This window comes from Natator depressus, chromosome 3, assembly GCF_965152275.1.
Source record: "Natator depressus isolate rNatDep1 chromosome 3, rNatDep2.hap1, whole genome shotgun sequence".
Classification (NCBI taxonomy): Eukaryota; Metazoa; Chordata; order Testudines; family Cheloniidae; genus Natator; species Natator depressus.
Genome location: NC_134236.1, coordinates 20334784 through 20355819, shown reverse-complemented (window position 1 = coordinate 20355819; position 21036 = coordinate 20334784). Strand labels below are relative to the sequence as shown.

The window sequence follows — 21036 nt, the reverse complement described above, 5'->3', positions numbered from 1 at the left end:
GAAAAAAAAAGATAACTGTGGATAGCCTATAGAAGAAAGGCAAATGCAAATACAAAATAGCATCCACTGGTATTCCTACACAGCAATGTGATATGGCAAGAAATTAATATGTCAATATCAATATTTTCCACTATTTGATTATAGAATGTACCGTAGCTTCCCCCCAGCTTTGTGCCATCTCTATTCCTTTTCTTCCTTATAGTCTTTGTTTAATACACAAATGTATCAGTTGCAACTGCAATTACGTGAAATAGAATTGTAAAAAGTTACAGGGAAGCCTATGTACAAAATTGAAACTTATTTTGTGATTATTTTTTAAATGAGCAAAGGGTCCAGATGAATTTTAGGAACAAAGTACATATATCCACAAAGCATCTGAGAAAATGGAGGATATTAAGGAAACATACTTAATCAGAGCATACAAGTAGACAGGAAAATTCCCTCACCTAATTCATTCTTTATAGTTGCTAGAAGAAACTAAGGTTTTACTCTCAAGCGCAACACTCTCTCTCTCTCAGTCTTTTTAATTTTATAACTCTAATTGTATGGAGAAAAATGGCAGAAAGTCTACTATGCTGTTGTAGGGTTTTTTATTCATTCTATTTTCTGTTTAGAACCCATAGTTGCTTAATCATCATTATTTAGAGCCATACATACAACTGTATTATACAGGCCTAAAACTTTTAAGTAGTCTTTTGTGGTACTAATTGACAGTTTTGCTGCTTTCAGGACTAAAACAATTGGATTTCTGATACCAGTATGCTTCTATCCTTCATAACAACAGACATGTATATTTTGGTGCATCTTGTTTCACCTCTGCTGAACATGCTGTAGTACAGAATACTAATTACAAGATTATTCTCTTATAGAAAATCTTTTTATAGAGTTTTTAACCCAGCATACAGAATGATACAATTAGCAGGGATATAGTTTATTAAATTCTACTCATTTTTAAAGATGTTTATAGAATCTATTCATGATTTTTAAAAAATTGACCAGGAATCCTTTAAATGGTTATCTTGAACATTTTTTAGACCTCTTCTTGGAAAAAAATTCATGGTTTTTCTGCTCCTCTCTATGTTAAGGAGAGTCTTCCGGCGGGCACAAAACCCTCACCACTGAAGTTGTTTATGCCTGCCTTCCTGCCTTGTTCCTCTCTTACTGTGCACACACCTGCCCTGACTTTGTTTCAGCTTTACTAGTGCCTCTGGTAAACACCCCTTTACAAGGCCTGCACCGCCAACAAAAAAATAAACATGACAATACAAAGTGTGGACAAATGCACAAAGTAACAAACTGGGGGGATGACTAAATCTCTCCCCCTTTTCTAATTTTTTAGTCATATTAATTTTAAGGGTTACTAGTAATAAAAGTAGGTAAAAAAAATTAAGATGAAAATGTGGTTTTAAACTGATGGTGTCCCATTAAATTCTATAGGACTTTTCCATAAAGATTTGAATGTGAGTCAAAGTATGTGAGTCCAAGTATGTGATTATAGTCAGAACATTACCATAAATATTGGATTCCATAGACAACAACTTTTTTGAATAAACCTCTTCCATTTTGTAAAAATGGCTAGTAAAATGGTAAAAAGTTATAACTGTGTAAATAATCACAATAGTTGAGTGCCAGGTTAAATGAAAAACTATCCTGAATTTCACATTAATAAGCCATAGCTCAAGTGAAATCAAACAGATTAGATACAAGCAATCTTATTGTCCCTCATTTTATTAGAGGATAAATTGGGGTTTTTTTTGTTTTGTTTTGTTTTTTTAAACAGTTAACTAATTACAGGTGGCTTCTGATTAGAATTCATTGTTCAGGTACTAAGGCCCCAATTTCACAATTAAATCCATGTGGACAGACCCAAACACGTGGCAACTTATTTCAGGTGCAGGGCATTCAATTGTACTGGATAAATTAGAATTTGCATTGTACTCTAAATGCTGCTTTGCCTTTTTAACTTTGTGTATTATTTTACTAGTTCACAATGGTCCATTTCTTGATAGAATAGCACAATAGATTGAACAAATGAGTTTAGGGGAAAACTAAACGAACTTGTCAAGTTCAAACATGCATTACCGTTATATTGCTCCTCTAATCTCCCTTTTATCTTAAAAATCCAGTTTAAGCATCTGACACAAATTAAGACTCAGCAAATTTAAAGCTATGTCCTTTCCAATTCTTCTATTAATAATGTTAGAATACTCCTTACAAACAGTCTTTTTAATCACAGCTTGTACATCCCCATGGAATTGCAAAATTAGGAAATAGCAGCCTATGGCCTATTTTGAAAATTAAATTCTCAGGTGATCAGATATACAATTATTCTCCGGTTCTATTTCCCTATTTCTCAGGAACAACTGCATTTGAAGAGTAATAATTTGTCTTTTACTGAAGGATTCTCTTGTGCATGCTTGTATATTCATTTGAGTGACTGACAAGACAACTGCAAGAAAATATCTTGTAGAACATTATAGGTTTTTTAGTATTAAGAAGCAAATACATACCATGCCTAGAAGATGTAAGAACATAAGTAAGTTGTCAAGGCTGAATATGAAGCATGGTTTTTCACTCTAACCTTGAAGGAACTCATTTTATCCCCAATTGTCACTGTAGTAATAAAACTAAATTTTAATGCATTTCCTTCTGCTTTTTAAAAATCAAAGCGATAATTCTGAATTTGGGGAGGGCATAATGCACTGGCTTTCTTGTGATAGAACAAAACTAAAGTAGTCCATTCTGTGCTCCCTACCACCATCAGATAGTGCCAAACAAGAGACTTTTTTTTTTTTTTTTTTTTAAAGCACAACTTTCAGTGAGAAGCACAGTAAGGAAGCAGGCTCCCATACAGCCTACTATAAAACATGCATCAGACTTTTACAGAAACTACTAGTCATCTTTCCTGTTTTTTCTCTTGGGAACTGATTTCTCCACAAACTCTCTCCTCTCCAAAGCCCTCCCCAAAAATCAGTTGTAATTATTTCTACGACAAGAAAAAGGTAGGATCTTCTTGCCAAATTAGGTCAAGATTTTGGCCTAACATCATCATAAGAGCATCATGCTCCAAATTCTGTGGCACACTGCACAGGAAGCATGCCAGCCCACAACTCAGTATGAGGTTGAAGTGAAAGATACCACCATAGCTTTCTCACAACAGTGTGGTGAAAAAAACCCAAGCAGTCATCTCTCTTCATCACTGTATTAAGATGGGAGAGAAAGAACCAATTGGTAACAAATTACCTCTTTTTCTTGTAAGTTGCTTAATTATGATAATGAACATGAAACAGAATATTTCTATGAAATGTCTTGACTCAGTGATGTATTTCTTTAAAATCCTTGTTTAATATTATTTTAATGGCCTACCTAGGTTTTGAAAAGATTTACCTGATTAACAGACAGTGGATGGAAGAGTTCACAACTTTGCTGTTGCTAATATGGTTTGCTTTCTAAAAGGTTGAGTTAACAAGATAACTGAGTACCCATTTACCTAAAAGGTAAATATTCAAAACAAAAATATGTACAAGAAATGGGCACAAGTCACAAACTTCAGGCTGGTTTGCGCCCATCTCTCACACACACTTATCTGCAGGAAGACCATACGTTTTTCCTGTGCTCACGGCTTTTTCAGCTTCCCATCTTGTGGCCACTTTGGGAATTTAAAATTCCCACTAAGACTCCAAAGGTCTGGTCTTTTACACCACTTCAGTGCTCCCCTTAGCTGCTGCATCCCATTAATCTCACATGCATCCCATGGTTTAATATTGCAGTTCTCAAACCACTCAAAGAGGTTTTTTCAACTATTTAACAAACCCAGACACAAAAATCTCCAAATGGCGCACGTCATTTTTAAGACATCAACTCATGAAATCCATGGCAGTTGTGACAAAAATCCAGCCTTATCAAACAACCTGCTATTGCCCTACAAGTCCTGGTTGTATTTGTCTTATTTTTTTAATAAGCCCAGTCATTTTTTAAAAAAAGTTGTGTGGGAAGTATACATCAACAAGCAAGGTATCCACTCTCATGACTGCTTCTCAGTAGAGGTCAGTTATATTTGTAGCATTTCAGTAGTTTTCTTCATTAAGATTCAGGTATTTGTAGGTGTTGCCATGTTCGCTAAACAGGGTAAAGGTAAAATCATGCTGTACCAAAAGCCTGTTGACTCTAGACTGGGTGCTGGTGGTTCGTTTGTTTTTTTTAAAACTTTGTCCACTCAAGGGGAACAAGAGCAGATTAATAGCTACTGCATCGGTGTGAAAAGGGGACCAAGAGGCAGGTTTGCATGGCTCCAATGAATCTGGAAAGCCTGAATAAAAGGTTAGATGTTTGAGACATCATGAACAAAAATGATGAGGCAATCTCAGGGCAAGTGAGACAAACTAGCCTTATTCTGACTGGTGGAGACACTTTTTATGGTAGACACAAGGTTCTGATCTTGGAAATGCTGGAAGACATTAAAGGTCCAAGATACAGAAAGGAGAAATGCAAGCGCACAATATTAGAATGGTGCAAGAACCAGTGACACCAGATTCTGGGGACATTTCTTGTTCTGGAAAATTAACAAATTTTCCCCCAGAACCAACTGATTTTACTTCAGCACCAGGAATGTCTTGGAGTAAAACCTACTAAAGGCTGTCCTTGTAGTCTGAACATCTTAAAATATGTAATTGTATTCTCACGGTGGACAGAAATATGGTGAACTTTCAAAGGACCAAAACTGGATTTTCTCCCAGATATCCTCCCTCTCCCATTAAGTGGCACCAGGCCTTTGAAAAAGTCAAGCAGAATTTACATTAAATGGGTTTGGCACATGCTGTCTTATACCCGGCAAAGCTTAAATTGGAGTTTGCTGGATAGTTATATTTTCTCCTCACCAGAAGATGTTGAGGTCTTTGTGGATCAAAAGCGGAGAGATGCTGCTTCGGAGATGGTTGTCCCTGTGGATGAAGAGGATAATTCGGATGTACAGTAGCTGACTGAATGGACTGATGCTCAATTTAAAGTTCTTATTTCTTTGATGATGGAGCCCAATGAACAGTTATCTGAGATTATCCTTGTTCTGAGAACTTCAATGCTTGCCCAAGCAGGTGGTTGACAAAGGATGTATCTTTATATGACAAATTGTTGTGAGGAGGTTGTGGTATGTATTTTAAAGTTATTCCCCGTTAAAAATCTCACTACATGAATATTTGTTTTTATTTCTGTCCTGCTTTTAAGCAGCTGGCTTGAACAACCATCCTCCCATTCAGTACAGCAGGTCTCTGAGTGCTCCAACGGTATATTTAAGATATTCATGGTGCTTGAGTCTATAGGACAGAAAGTTTTTTGCCCTGTGCCTGCCACATGGGTATATTATGCACTAGTAGACTCTGGGGGATAATCTTAGCTTTAGGACCAGTGGCTAGTTTGTGAGTCTTTGTCTGAAGAGAGCATGGCAGAGATTCAGTAAAAACTACTGAAATTTATTTTTGTCCACATAAGGCAGTAAAACTGTGCCAACCAATCTCATCTGTAAAGTTTTGAAAGGAATCTTTACCTAAAGATTCTGCTTCCCATGTGCTTTTATTTTTGTCAGCACTAGTCCTACAAAAGGACATTGGAGGTTACGTCAGGAAAACATTATCTACTGAATTATTACATTCAAACTATTATTGAGTATTTATTCTGTATATTAATCCCTCTGATACAATCATGCCTGATTTTTCTGATTACAAATAAGGGTTGTAGAAAGTATAAAAGTTTGAATAAAAATAAAATTGAAAATAAATTAAAAAAACAAAGCATCTGACACATGTTCAGAACTTCAGAAGCAAGTGTTCAACATACTTTACAAGCTTTAAGAAAAGGTTTTATAGAAAGAAAAGGCATCTAAAAGTGATAACGCTAATATGGTGCCACTCACCAACACATTTTTCAGCTAGCTCCCCCAAGAAAGGATCTGACAGTTTGGGGTTCCAGTCCCTGGTATGAATTTGTAAAATGTGCTTTCTTGCCTGATAAAGAAGTAAGTATTTCAGCATTAGTAAGCAAAATCAGCAGTCAACAATAAATCAACATATTTCAAGCACTTAGGTCACATATTCAAGAGGAGTCATTAATTATCCTAATTGTGTCAATACAATGGCACAAGAACATGTAGAAGGGTACAACACAAATTCTCAGGAGGAAAGGAAAAGTTCTGTGGCATAGGAAATACCTGTGTGTGCTGACTCTTTTAGTGGCGACCACTATACTTCCAATTAAGATTTTCTGCCGTTATAAAACGCCTCAGTACTTAATCTTTTACAATATGTGACAGGGTCGGGCCAGATGGCTACAGGAGTGATAGAAGGCAGATATATTAGCCCCAGGTTAAGTAGGTCCCTTTTCCCTGGGTAAGGTAACAGGGAAGGTTCCAGAACAATCAGGAACTTTCTGGAAACTATTAAGGCAGATAGGCTGATTAGAACACCTGCAGCCAATCAAGAAGCTACTAGAATCAATTAAGGCAGGTTAATCAGGGCACACGGGTTTAAAAGGGAGCTCACTTCAGTTTGTGGCATGCGTGCGAGGAGTTGGGAGCAAGCAGCTGAGAGTGAGAAGGTGTACTACTAGAAGACTGAGAAATACAAGCAATATCAGACATCAGGAGGAAGGTTCTGAGGCGAGAAAATCCGCCAATAAGCGAAGGACCCACCAAGGCAGAGGAGGAACTTTGTCACAAAAGATAGTTTATTATTACAGAAAAATTCCATGAGTATTACACGAAACCAATCTAATAGATTCAAACTTGATTTTAACAGCCTACACATTAAATCCAATATCAAAGATATATTAATGCAACATGTGGTTGAGAATATAAAATACTCGAACTAAGAAGCGTAAAAATATGTTCACACTGCAATTACAACAACTCCTGTTTTGTACATGTGCAATTTTCATTATGAGAAACCTCAATATGGATTGGGGCTTCACTGGGCTAGACATTGTACAAACCCATACAAAGATGTCGCCACACAGCTTACAGTGTAATGTGATCAAATTACAACTGCAGTGGGAACCCTTCTGAATTTCCTGGAGTGTGTGCTTAAATTCACAGTTATAATGTTGCATAAATGTCGATTTTTTTATACATTTCCTTTTTTAAAAAAAGATAAGCGCTGATACACAAACACAGTATTTATTTATTTCACTATTCAGTATTATTACATTCCAGACATGCAGAATTTCAATATATCTGTAGGCCTGGAGGTTTGCAGCTAGGATTACTGAAATGACTTTAAAGTAATTTGCAAATAACGAAATGGTTTTCTGTACTTCAACATGTGATGGATGCCCCCACTAACTAGGTGAAGAGGGGCTTTCAAAACTTAATTCACCAATGCTTACCTTTTTTACTCTTGAGTCCCCAAAAGTCATGAGTCACCAGCTCCACTATGATGCCCCTCACTCAGAGCAGAACTACCAAAGAGCTTCAGTGGAGAATGAAGCCAGCCCAGAGAAGGATCAGTTAAGGTCTCCAATTTTTCACTTCTAAAAATACATTGCATGGCTTTGGGGAAAAGTGGGGCACGGGGCTTTATCCTGTCCCTTTTCTGGGCCAGCTCCACACTTCAGTGAGATTACAGTAGCTATGATGTCACAGCACAGAGCACACTGACTAGGGCAGTGGTTTTCAACCAGGGGTACGTGTACCTCTGGGGGTATTCAGAGGTCTTCCAGGGGTACAACTAATCTAGATAGTTGTCTAGTTTTACAACAGGCTACATAAAAAGCACCAGCGAAGTCAGTACAAACTAAAATTTCATATGACTTGTTTATACTGCTCTAAATATTATACACTAAAATGTAAGTACAATATTTATATTCCAGTTGATTTTATAATTATATAGTAAAATGAGAAAGTAAACAATTTTTCAGTAAGTGTGCTGTGACACACTTGTATTTTTATGTCTGATTTTATAAGCAAGTAGTTTTTAAGTGAGGTGAAACTTGTGGATACGCAAGACAAATCAGACTCCTGAAAGGGGTACAATAGTCTGGAAAGGTTGAAAGCCACTGGACTAGGCCACTGCAATAGACTATGAGCTGGCAAACAGACTTCAAGGGACCTAAAAAGAAAAAGGGGGAAGTGGCTAGCAGTTTTTGCACTGAGGAATCCTCTTTGTTTAGCTAGTGGGCATTTCTATTTTTCCAATTTGATTCTATTTGGAAACTGTGTCTTAGAATGGTTTAGTAAAATATTAAACACTTGTGTGTAAGAGCCCCAGAGGAGCAACAGAGACAGTTTTAAAAATCCCTCACTACTAGCAAACTGTAACACAATTACTTGCTCTTGCAGATTTCAAGAATTCTGAGCTTTGCATCCAGTTCCATGCTACTTCTGTCAAAATGGACGAAACCATAACCATAATAGAATCAGAAAATTAGTCAAGTGTTAATATTTGCACAGTACTTTGAAGATATAACACTGTGCAAATTGCTATGTATTATCAACTTGCTAAATTCTCAAAATGTTTTATTTTGTGATGAAATTTCTCATGTTTACTCTCAGATGAAAGTTGACACTTCCAGTGAGGAGTCTGAGGTAGAGGAAGATTTGTACTTTGTTGCTATGGTTTGCCTGGAGACAGTCTTCCACAAACCTGAGACAACAGGAAAGAGGGTCTACTCAGTTTGCTGTTATAGATTGTTTTGGAGAAATGTCAACAAATTTAGCTGAGCTGTTTGAGTTGTGAGAGTAAAGGAAAAAAATATATATGTCCTATCTGAGAGCCATTAAAATGCTTTTTTTTGCTTGAATGACTTTTAAAACATTTTTTAAACTTTAAATGTACTATAAACTGAGTTTTTCAAAGAGGGTAAGTGCCTTTGAGATGTCTAAAGAATTCTAGTTTCCAAATTAAAAATAAATAATAAATAAAAACCACACTAAAAGAAAAAAAAAAGGACTAGCAATGGACAAACTATTACCATTTTGAAAACATACCAAATGCTATCTGTATTGAATATGTGGATCTTCAGAGATACCAACTTACTTCACTCTAGAAATGTTTACATTATCCCTTTGTAACTTTTACCTTTTGATCAGGCAAGTTGAAAAGAAATTCCCTGTCAAAACGACCAGGTCTCCTGAGTGCAGGGTCTATAGATTCAAGTCTGTTTGTAGCACCAATTACGACAATTTCTCCTCTATTATCCAGTCCATCCATGAGGGCAAGTAAGGTAGACACTATAGAGCTAGAAGAAAGTTTTCAAAAACAATTTTTTGTAAATATTATCAAGGTCTCCTACATAACTTAGACAGCCCTGATGGCCTATTAAGTTATGCCAGCCTTCCTAGGCTGCCCTATGGGTCATAGCATTATCCAGTATTGCTGCTGACAGGGTTTGCAAGGTGGTCTTGAAAAGGCATTGCAGGGGCAGGAGTAATCATTCCTTAGTCATAAAACGAGCTTTTAATGACCCTTTACACCATATTGGCTCTTTCACCTGGTGTAAAAGTGCCAGAGAAGAGGCAAGGATCTAACACAAGAAATAATCCAAATTAAGCTTTTAAAAAAGCTACTTTAAATTTACCAAAATAAAAACATAATCCACAGTAGTATATTAAAAACCGTTACCTGTGAATCTGGTCTTGTCTACTAGAACGAACTGGGGCCAAACCATCTATTTCATCAAAGAAGATTATAGAGGGTCTCATCAAGTATGCCTGGTGTACAGAAACAGGAATGGATATTAGCAGTTAATTCAAATTTCTTCTGCAATGGAGTAACACAAATTCTCTTCACTACGTGCTGGTATCAATTCCATAGTCTGTACTTTAAAAGCTTGCATTGGGATGCTTTTTCAAACCCAGTCCTGAGAATAAATCTGAAGTTTAACAACTAAGTTGTAATATTAAAACAAAGCAAAAAAAAAGTTAAACTGTATTTTCCTTTAACTAAGGAAGATGGCACCAGTGCCACAGTTTTCATGCACTCTCGAACAATCCCAAACAGGGTGGCGCTGATTCATAATGTGAGAATCCTGTCTTTAGATGACTGAATTCTCAATGCCTGGAGCAATGCAGATCACATTTTTTAATTGTTTTAAATGTTTATTTTTGAAATTTTTGTTTTGTTTTTTAGAATATAAAATTGCAGTAAATACCCATAACAAAGAAAAAGGTATAATACTGAGGTAAAATATCAGAACAATGAAATCAAGGGACAAAGAAGCACAGGAGAAAAAAAATGGCATTGTGGGATTAAACTACATTCTTGTAAAACAAGAATATGACCCCCAGATACATTCACTTAACTTGTGATATACATTTCTTCCTCTCATACAAAGCTGTTTCTGTTAATGTTGTAACCCATTTTCTTATGCTGGATTCTGAGTCTCAATTCCAGTATCTCAATTACTCTTGCAATCATAATATTTATTTAACCTATACGAGACACTCTAGATTACTCTTCTATTACTTTATAGGTGTAATAAACACAATCAGTTTCTTGTCATGCTTTAGTTAGTTGCTGCTGGGTTTGTAGATGCTCCTTATGATTTTACAAATCTAAAGATATAAAAACAAGTTCAGAAATGGGCATTTTATGTCCAGGAATGTGGCCTTTTTTCCCCTAAGAAAATAAGTAAAGGGAATAATTTTTGTTTTGCTTTACAGCCAGCCTTTAAGTAAAGAAAGGGTACTTTTGACTTTTTTTCTTCAAATAGTGGAACATTTCTAAAATATATACTTATAGTCTCCACTTGAACAAGAGTATTTCCAACATAGTTACCTGACAGTTAAGCATTACTTTTAAAAAAAAAACCAAAAAACAGAATTCAGAGAGAAAATTCAAAGCAAGAAAAAAAGCATTGGGGTTTAGATTTATTATGAACTGGGGAAACTTTTGGGATGGGGGAGCCAATATAGGAAGCATGGGCTCCACCTAAACCAAAGTGGATCCAGACTGCTGGCACTTATCATTAAAAAGGTTGCAGAGAAGTTTTTAAACTAAGAGATGGGGGAAAGCCGATTGCTGCAGAGGCGCATGTGGATCGGACAGATACTTCTCTTAGAGGAGAGTCTATTGGTAGAGATTCTCTAGGTTTTATAGTCAGGAGAAGAGGATGGAAGAGGATAAAGGATAGGCCAGATCAGATGAGAAACATTCACACAAGGAATCTGACACATCAGAAAAGGGCAGACAAACAAACAGTGACAAGTTTTTAAAGTGCTTCTGTACAAATGCTAGGAGTCTAAATAATAAGATGGGTGAACTAGAGTGCTTTGTGTTAAAGGAGGATACTGATATAATAGCATCACAGAAACCTGGTGGAGTGAGGACAATCAATGGAACACAATCATTTCAGGGTACAAAATATATCGGAAGGATAGAACAGGTCGTGCGGGGGAAAGGGGGGCACTATATGTAAAAGAAAATGTAGATCAAATGAAATAAAAATCTTAAATGAATCCACATGTTCCATAGAATCTCTATGGATAGTGTGGCAGACCTCCGACCTTGTCCCCACGGTTCCCGCGCTTCCAGGCGGTTTATGCTAGCTTCAGAGGCTCACTGCAACCCTCCATGTAACCCTTCTCTCTCTAGGGCCAAGGATACAGTCTACTGAGCCCTTTTCATCATAAGCCAGCAAGGAGGTTGGTGAGATAACTCCCACAGTCTCTGTTGCTCCTATGGCCTCATACCAAAACAGTTTAGCCTCCTGTCCTGATAGGGACCTGTTTTCCCCTCCCAGGAGGTGTTTCTGTAGTGGTGGGTTGGGGGGAACCCGGGCCCACCCTCTATTCCGGGTTCCGGCCCAGGGACCCTAATGGTAGCAGCTGTTGGCAGCCAACCTTTCACTGCCAGAGTTGCTACATTTCCCTGCGCCACTTCCCCACAGCTCTCCTGCTTCTCCCTTCTTCACCCTTACCTTAGGGCTCCCTTACCAATGACTTGAGGGTGTCTTCATTAACCAGCCCTTCAGCCGCACTTCCTCTCCTCTGCCTGACTGGGAGTGAGCCCTTTTATAGAATCAGAAGGGCCTTAATTAGAGTCGGGTGGTCACATTAGCTTAATGGCCTCACCTGACTCTTTGCAGGTTAATTGGAGTCAGGTGTTCTCATTAGCCTGGATCAGCTCCTGCTCTGGTCAGTCAGGGAACAGAAAACTGTTAATCCAGTGGCCAGTATATCTGCCTTCTGCTACTCTGCTGTACCCAACTGGCCTGGGTCTATCACATATCCCTCCCCCCTGCTCAACACTAAGGGGTTGGGCAGCTTGGGACACCAGAAAGCGTACATGTGATAAACCATCGGTGTTGCCATGGCAACTCCCTGCTGTGTGCTGTATGTGGAACTGGAAAGGTTGGAGGGATAAGAACTAGCTGGTTACCCTTGTGTTCTTTTCCTTGTTCCATTGCATCCATTGAAGAGGGACATGGTCGGTCACAAGGATAAATCTGCGCCCCAGCAGGTAATAACGCAATGTTTCCACAGCCCATTTTACGGCGAGGCACTCTCTCTCTACCACTGTATTTTTGTTCCCTCGGAAGGAGTTTCCTACTGAGGTAGGTTTCAGAGTAACAGCCGTGTTAGTCTGTATTCGTAAAAAGAAAAAAGAAAAGGAGTACTTGTGGCACCTTAGAATGCTCAAATAAACTGGTTAGTCTCTAAGGTGCCACAAGTACTCCTTTTCTTTTTTCTTTCTACTGAGGTAGAGAATTGGGTGTTCCTCTTCCCCAACCATCTGCAACAGGACGGCCCCTAACTCCCACCTTGGATGCATCTGTCTGAAGGACGAATGCCTTGGTGAAATCCGTGGCTATCAATATGGGGTTACTGCAGAGGGAAGTCCGTAGGTCTGTGAATGCCCTCTCTGCTGCACTAGACCATCTAACTGGATCAGGAACACGGGCCTTCACTAAGTCCGTTAGGGGATTTGCCCTTCTGGCAAAATGGGGGATGAAACGCCGGTAATACCCCACCACCCTTAGGAACGCTCGGACCTGCTTCTTACGACTCAGCCATGGCCAATTTTGGATGGCCTCTAACTTATTCAGTTGGGGTTTTACCAAACCTTTTCCTACCAAGTAGCCAAGACATTTGGCCTCCGTGAACCCTACGGTGCACTTAACAGGGTTTGCCGTAAGGCCAGCTCGCCTGAAGGTATCAAGGACCGCCCCCACTTTTTCCACGTGGGTCTCCCAGTCTGGGGTATGAATCACCACATCATCCAAGTAGGCCGCAGCATAACTGGCATGGGGGCGTAATAACTTGTCCATGAGGCACTGAAAGGTAGCTGGGGACCCATGTAGTTCAAAAGGGAGAACTGTATATTGGAAGAGACCCTCTGGTGTGGAAAACGCTGTCTTTTCCTTTGCATTTTTGACTAGGGGAATCTGCTAGTACCCCTTTGTCAAGTCTAGGGTTGTCAAGTACCGGGCATTCCCCAGACAGTCCACTAGTTCATCTATGCGGGGTATAGGGTAGGCATCAAACTGGGATATCTCGTTTAGTTGACAGAAGTCGTTGCAGAACCTCGTGATGCCATCAGGTTTGGGCACCAACACTACTGGGCTGGACCACTGACTGTGGGATTCTTCGATGATCCCCCATCTCCAGCATTTTCCTGACTTCCGCTTTTATTTCCTCCCTTTTGGCTGCTGGCACCCAGTAGGGCCTCATAGTTACTCTGGCCCCACGGTTCGTGATGATATGGTGATATGTCCCGGTTGTGCGACCCAGCTTTGTCGAGAATACATCTTGATACTGGACAATCATCTCAGTTACCTGTTTCTTCTGGGCTGTTCTTAGATCAGGAGACACCTCACCTGTTCAGGATTTTTGTTTCCTGGGTGCAGCTATTCTCGAACCACTGTGCATGCCTCTCACGCATACCAGGGTTTCAGAAAGTTGACATGGTATATCTGCTCTAGTTTTCGATGTACCGGTTGTCGCATCTTGTAATTTACTTCCCCTGCGGGTTCGACTATTTCATAGGGCCCTTGCCACCGGGCCAACAGCTTACTTTCAGCCATGGGTACCAGTTCCATTACTCGGTCACCGGGCTGAAACTGACGAACCTTGGCTTGATAGTTGTAGAAGCTTCTCTGGGCCTCTTGGGCATTCTCTAGGTGCTCCCTCACTATGGGAGTGACCTGGGCTATCCAGTCTCTCATCCATAGCACATGATGTATTACATTCTTCCCCTCATTGGGTGGTTCCTCCCAAATTTCCTTGGTGATGTCCAGGATGCCTCGGGGGTTGCGTCTACACAACAGCTCAAAGGGGGAGAATCCGGTGGAAGCTTGGGGGACCTCACGGATGGCAAACATGAGGTACAGCAGTAGGTTGTCCCAATCTTTCCCATCCTTGCTTACCATCTTTATTATCATGGTCTTGAGGGTCTGGTTAAATCTTTCTTCAAGACCATTGGTTTGTGGATGGTAAACTGAGGTCCACAGGGTCTGGACATGGAGCAGGGAACACAGGTCCTTCATCAACTTGGACATGAATGGTGTTCCTGGTCTGTGAGGATTTCTTTTAGTAGCCCTACCAAGGCAAAGATTACCACTAATTCTTTGGCAATGCTCTTGGAAGCTGTGTTTCGTAAGGGGACAGCTTCTGGGTACCTGGTTGCATAGTCTAGGATAACAAGGACATACTGGTGGCATCGGGTAGTTTTCTCTAGCAGCCCCACAAGATCCATGGCGATCCGTTTGAACGAAACTTCAATGATCGGCAGGGGTACCAGAGGAGCTCTTAGATTTGGATGAGGGCTGTGCAGTTGACATTTGGGGCAAGAGGCACAGTACCACCGGACGTCTTTATGTAACCCCAGCCAGAAGAACTTGCGCAAGATTCGCGCCTGGGTTTTCTCCACTCCCAGGTGCCCTCCAAAAAGGTGACTGTGAGCGAGGCTTAATATTGCCTTCTGGTGTTTCCAGGGTACTAGGAGCTGGTGTAGCTCTTACTCCTGCATTTGCACGACCCAGTAGAGAAGATTCCTCTTGATCACAAAATAAGGCCCTGGCCCCTCAGGCCTTTCCTTCTATAGGTACCCCATCTACCTCAGCCACCTCCTTCCTGGCGTTCTCGTACCTTGGGTCTTCCACCTGGTCCTATCCAAAAGTCTCTCTCCTGCTGCTTATCAGCCCAAACTCTGAGGGATCTGTCTCTGCCCTCTCGGCTGGCTCCGTAAGGTTGGGGTTGGAAGCCGTCTCTGACCCCTCCTTTGTCTTGGGGGGTTGTCTGTGTACGTCTGCCTACACAGGCAGCCCTCTGTCCTTGTATCAGGCTTCGGTACCCAAGGCCTTAGCCACCCTTCTTTTTCTCTTGGTCTTTTCTGCCTTTCCCCGGGACAGGGAATAGCTCCTGGGACATTTCCGCAAAAAATGGGAGGTGACATTCTGCCATGGAAGCCTCCTGAAGTTCGGGGAGCTCCTTTCCCTCCAATTCCTCCAGTGGGAGCAAGTTTCCAAACCCGGGGAAATCTCTACCTATGAGCACGGGGTATGGGAGGTTTGGAACTACCCCTGCTTTCACCCCGGTGACATTTCCCTGAATTTCAATTTTCACTGGTATGATGGGGTAGTAACTAAAAGTCCCATGGACACAGGTTACCCCCGTAAGCTTAGCCTGCATTAACTGGCTGCGCTTCACTAATTTACCCAATTAGGGTGATAGCACTCCCCGAGTCTACGAGTGCCATGGTTTCTACCCCATTCAACTTCACCCCGCCTTGTATATTTATGTGGGGTGAGTGCAACCCCTACAATATTGAGTAGGCTGCATGGGTCTGCCCCATCCCCCACTGTGTCCCAACTCCCTGCACCCGTAACACTTATAATTATTTCTAGATACTCCCCTATCACGTGGATTAAGGGGTTTAGTCCCAGTGTCCCCCCCACTCAGGCCTTTTCCTTCCTTCTGGGTTCCCGGCTGGTTTTTGTTCCCCCTCTTCTTCCACCGAGGACTCCCTGGGGATTTGGCCACCCGACCCTCCAGGATCAGAGTCGAGTGTTTGTTTTGTGAGGGGCCTTCCTTGGAGAGTTCGGTCAATTCCCTGGCTGTCATCCGTCTTTCCACCAATGTGATCATTTCGTCGTACACAGACAGCAATCCCCGCATGTAATGGTCCATTACCAAAGTCTCCAAAATCTCCTTCGGGCTGCATGCCTCCGACCATAGCCATTTCCGAGCGAGGTGTATGAGGTTGAATAGTTGGGACCTCGGAGGTTTATTTTCCCTGTATTTCCACTCCTGGAACCTCTGGGCCTGTACCGCTGCCGTTACCCCTGATCGTGCTAGGATATCTTCCCTCAGCCGGGAATAGTCAGCGGTGTCCTCGGTGGGCAGATCAAAGTAGGCCTTCTGGGCCTCTCCACACAAAAAAGGGGCGAGAATGCTGGCCCACTGCTCCTGGGGCCACGCCGCATGCTGAGCGGACCTTTCAAATGAGAGGAGATATGCCTCTATGTAATGCTCTGCTGTCATTTTTGGCAGACAACCGGTGGCCCTCAGGGTTCAGACCCCTGGGCCTGGGTGGTGAGGCTCGTCAGCTGGTCCATTACCTCACGCAGGAGGGCTTGATCTTGGGTTGCCTGGCTCATTAATAATTGGTTGGTTTCCTGCTGTAGCCTCATGGACTCCTGTTGCACCATCGTCTGAGCCCAGGTTGCCTCCTGCTGGGCCACCGTGGCTTGCACCAGTACTCTTACGACCTCCTCCATTGTGGTACAAACAAAAACCCAAAACCAAAAATCCTAGTGCCTTTTTTTTTTAATTAAAAAAAACGCTTTGTTCCGCCACACTGTGAGCAATCACAATCCCACTCCACCACCAGTTGTGGCAGACCTCCGACCTTGTCCCCACGGTTCCCACGCTTCCAGGCGGTTTATGCTAGCTTCAGAGGCTCACTGCAACCCTCCATGTAACCCTTCTCTCTCTAGGGCCAAGGATGCAGTCTACTGAGCCCTTTTCATCATAAGCCAGCAAGGAGGTTGGTGAGATAACTCCCACAGTCTCTGTTGCTCCTATGGCCTCATACCAAAACAGTTTAGCCTCCTGTCCTGATAGGGACCTGTTTTCCCCTCCCAGGAGGTGTTTTTGTAGTGGTGGGTTGGGGGGAACCCGGGCCCACCCTCTATTCCGGGTTCCGGCCCAGGGACCCTAATGGTAGCAGCTGTTGGCAGCCAACCTTTCACTGCCAGAGTTGCTACATTTCCCTGCGCCACTTCCCCACAGCTCTCCTGCTTCTCCCTTCTTCACCCTTACCTTAGGGCTCCCTTACCAATGACTTGAGGGTGTCTTCATTAACCAGCCCTTCAGCCGCACTTCCTCTCCTCTGCCTGACTGGGAGTGAGCCCTTTTATAGAATCAGAAGGGCCTTAATTAGAGTCGGGTGGTCACATTAGCTTAATGGTCTCACCTGGCTCTTTGCAGGTTAATTGGAGTCAGGTGTTCTCATTAGTCTGGATCAGCTCCTGCTCTGGTCAGTCAGGGAACAGAAAACTGTTAATCCAGTGGCCACTATATCTGCCTTCTGCTACTCTGCTGTACCCAACTGGCCTGGGTCTATCACAACAGTAATTCCATGCTCGAATAAGAATATAACAGTAGGGATCTATTATCGACCACCTGACCAGGACAGTGATAGTGATGACAATGAAATGCTAAGGGAGATTAGAGAGGCTATCAAAATAAAGAACTCAATAATAGTGGGGGATTTCAATTATCCCCATATTCACCGGGCACATGTCACCTGAGGACGAAATGCAGAGACAAAATTTCTCGATACTTTAAATGACTGCTTTTTGGAGCAGCTGGTACAGGAACCCACAAGGCAACTCTCGATCTAGTCCTGCGTGGAGTGCAGGATCTGGCCCAAGAGGTAACTATAACAGGACCGCTTGGAAATAGTGACCATAACAACACAACATTTCACATTCCTGTGGTGGGAAGAACACCTCAACAGCCCAACATTGTGGCATTTAATTTCAGAAAGGGGAACTATGCAAAAATGAGGAGGTTAAGAACAGAAATTAAAAGGTACAGTGACTAGAGTGAAATCCCTGCAAGCTCCATGTACTCTTTTCAAAGACACCATAATAGAGGCTCAACTTAAATGTATATCCCAAATTACAAAACATAGTAAAAGAACTAAAAGAGAGCCACCGTGGCTTAACAACCATGTAAAAGAAGCAGTGAGAGATAAAAAGGCATCTTCTAAAAAGTGGAAGTCAAATCCTAGTGAAGTAAATAAAAAGGAGCATAAACACTGCCAAATTAAATGCAAAAATGTCATAAGAAAAGCCAAAAAGGAGTTTGAAGAACAGCTAGCCAAAAAGTCAAAAGGTAATAACAAAATGTGTTTTAAGGACATCAGAAGCAGGAAGCCTGCTAAACAACCAGTGGGGCCCCTGGACGATCGGGATACAAAAGAAGCACTTAGACGATAAAGTCGTCGCAGAGAAACTAAATGAATTCTTTGCTTCAGTTTTCACGGCTGAGGATGTTAGGGAGATTCCCAAACCTGAGCGTCTTTTGTAGGTGACAAATCTGAGGAATTGTCACAGATTGAAGTGTCACTAGAGGTGGTTTTGGAATTAATTGAGAAACTTAACAGTAACAAGTCACTGGGACTAGATGGCATTCACTCAAGAGTTCTGAAAGAACTCAAATGTGAAATTGCGGAACTATTAACTATGGTTTGTAACCTGTCCTTTTAAATCAGCTTCTGTACCCAATGACTGGAAGATAGCTAATGTAACGCCAATATTTAAGGAGGGCTCTAGAGGTGATCCTGGCAATTACAGACCGGCAAGTCTAACATCAGTACCCGGCAAATTAGTTGAAACAATTGTAAAGAATAAAATTGTCAGACACATAGAAGAATGTAAATTGTTGCGCAAAAGTCAACATGGCTTCTGTAAAGGGAGATCATGTCTTACTAATCTATTAGAGCTCTTTGAGGGGGGTCAACAAACATGTGGACAAGGGGGATCCAGTGGACATAGTGTACTTAGATTTCCAGAAAGCCTTTGGCAAGGTCCCTCACCAAAGGCTCTTTTGTAAATTAAGCTGTCATGGGATAAGAGGGACGATCCTTTCATGGATCGAGAAGAAGTGGTTAAAGACAGGGAACAAAGGGCAGGAATAAATGGTAAATTTTCAGAATGGAGAGGGATAACTAGTGGTGTTCCCCAAGGGTCAGTCCTAGGACGTATCCTATTCAACTTATTCATAAATGATCTGGAGAAAGGGGTAAACACTGAGGTGGCAAAGTTTGTAGCTGATACTAAACCGCTCAAGATAGTTAAGACCAAAGCAGACTGTGAAGAACTTCAAAAAGATCTCACACAACTAAGTGATTGAAGAACAAATTGGCAAATGAAATTTAATGGGGATAAATGTAAAGTAATGCACATTGAGAAAAATAACCCTAACTATACATACAATATGATGGGGGCTAATTTAGCTACAACTAATCAGGAGAAAGATCTTGGAGTCATCGTGGATAGTTCTCTGAAGACGTGCACGCAGTGTGCAGCGGCAGTCAAAAAAGCAGATGGGATGTTAGGAATCATTTAAAAAGAGATAGAGAATAAGACGGAGAATATCTTATTGCCCTTATATAAATCCATGGTACGCCCACATCTTGAATACTACATACAGATGTGGTCCCCTCATCTCAAAAAAAGATATACTTGCTTTAGAAAAGGTTCAGAAAAAGGGAAACTAAAATGATTGGGGTTTGGAACGGGTCCCATATGAGGAGAGATTAAAGAGGCTAGGACTTTTCAGCTTGGAAAAGAGGAGACTAAGGGGGGATAATGCAGAGGTATATAAAATCATGAGTCGTGTGGAGAAAGTGAATAAGGAAAAATTATTTACTTGTTATCATAATATAAGAACTAGGGGCCACCAATGAAATAATGGGCAGCAGGTTTAAAACAAATAAAAGGAAGTTCTTCTTCACACAGCACACAGTCAACCTGTGGAACTCCTTGCCTGAGGAGGTTGTGAAGGCTAGGACTATAACAGGGTTTAAAAGAGAACTGGATAAATTCATGGAGGTTAAGTCCATTAATGGCTATTAGCCAGGATGGGTAAGGAATGGTGTCCCTAGCCTCTGTTTGTCAGAGGGTGGAGATGGATGGCAGGAGAGAGATCACTTGATCATTACCTGTTAGGTTCACTCCCTCTGGGGCACCTGGCATTGGCCACTGTCGGTAGACAGGATACTGGGCTGGATGGACCTTTGGTCTGACCCAGTATGGCCATTCTTATGTTCATTGTTTTTACCTTTAATGCTCTTCTATGAGTCATGAAGACAGCCTCCACAATTTGGTTTTCTGCTTGTGTTTTATATTAGAAATACAGGGTGGAATTTTCAAAAGCCCTCAGAATTGGCCTAATACTGGAGCTATGCCAGTGCTGATCACTTTTGAAAATCCCCACTGAACGCCCACATTTCTCTCTTCTTGCTCAAGTACTAGGGAAAACTTTGGAGGAATTGGAATGTGACTTTACATCAGACAAACCTGAGTTTCAGTGCCACTAGCCCTGAACTTCTGAGAGAAGGAATATCAACAACCAATAACATCCCTACGTCCTCCTTCCGGACCTGGGAAAGCTGCATCTTTCATCCTTCTGTGATACCATATTCCCATTTTTAACAAGAATGGCAAATCCTCCAAGAATAGAAAGTTTTAAGATCAGACTTGATGTTTCTAATGTAAAACAAAAGCAAAATATTTTTAAAAGCTCTGAAGTGATGAAGAAGGGCATAATTTTTTGTTTTGCTTTGCAGCCAGACTAAGTAAAAAAGGTACTTCCTGATTTTCCACTAGCACCTCTTACTGCCTGAAGTCTTTCCCCCCCGTCACAGCCTTACCTGGAAAATATTAAGAAGTTACAAGTCGAAGTCTCTTAATTATAGGAAGCATCATATTTTTCTACAGTATTATATTTGTTTAAACTAAGTACCTATATCTGAAACCTGCATTTGTGCAAGAGATTGGATTCCACTGTTTTACCTGAATCTCTCCCCACTTTATCATCCT

At 41.3% G+C, this 21036-nt stretch overlaps 1 protein-coding gene across 2 annotated transcripts in view; it reads right to left on the bottom strand.

The window, feature by feature from the left end:
• Positions 1-21036, bottom strand: part of ATAD2B (ATPase family AAA domain containing 2B) — a 170917-nt gene that overhangs the window by 89189 nt on the left and 60692 nt on the right. For both annotated transcript variants that reach the window (XM_074947518.1, XM_074947519.1), the window contains exons 13-15: positions 9606-9694; positions 9063-9222; positions 5906-5996 (exon numbers count right to left, since the gene is read on the bottom strand). In XM_074947518.1, coding sequence (XP_074803619.1) covers positions 5906-5996; positions 9063-9222; positions 9606-9694 — 340 coding nt within the window. The remainder of the gene's footprint in view (positions 1-5905; positions 5997-9062; positions 9223-9605; positions 9695-21036) is intronic.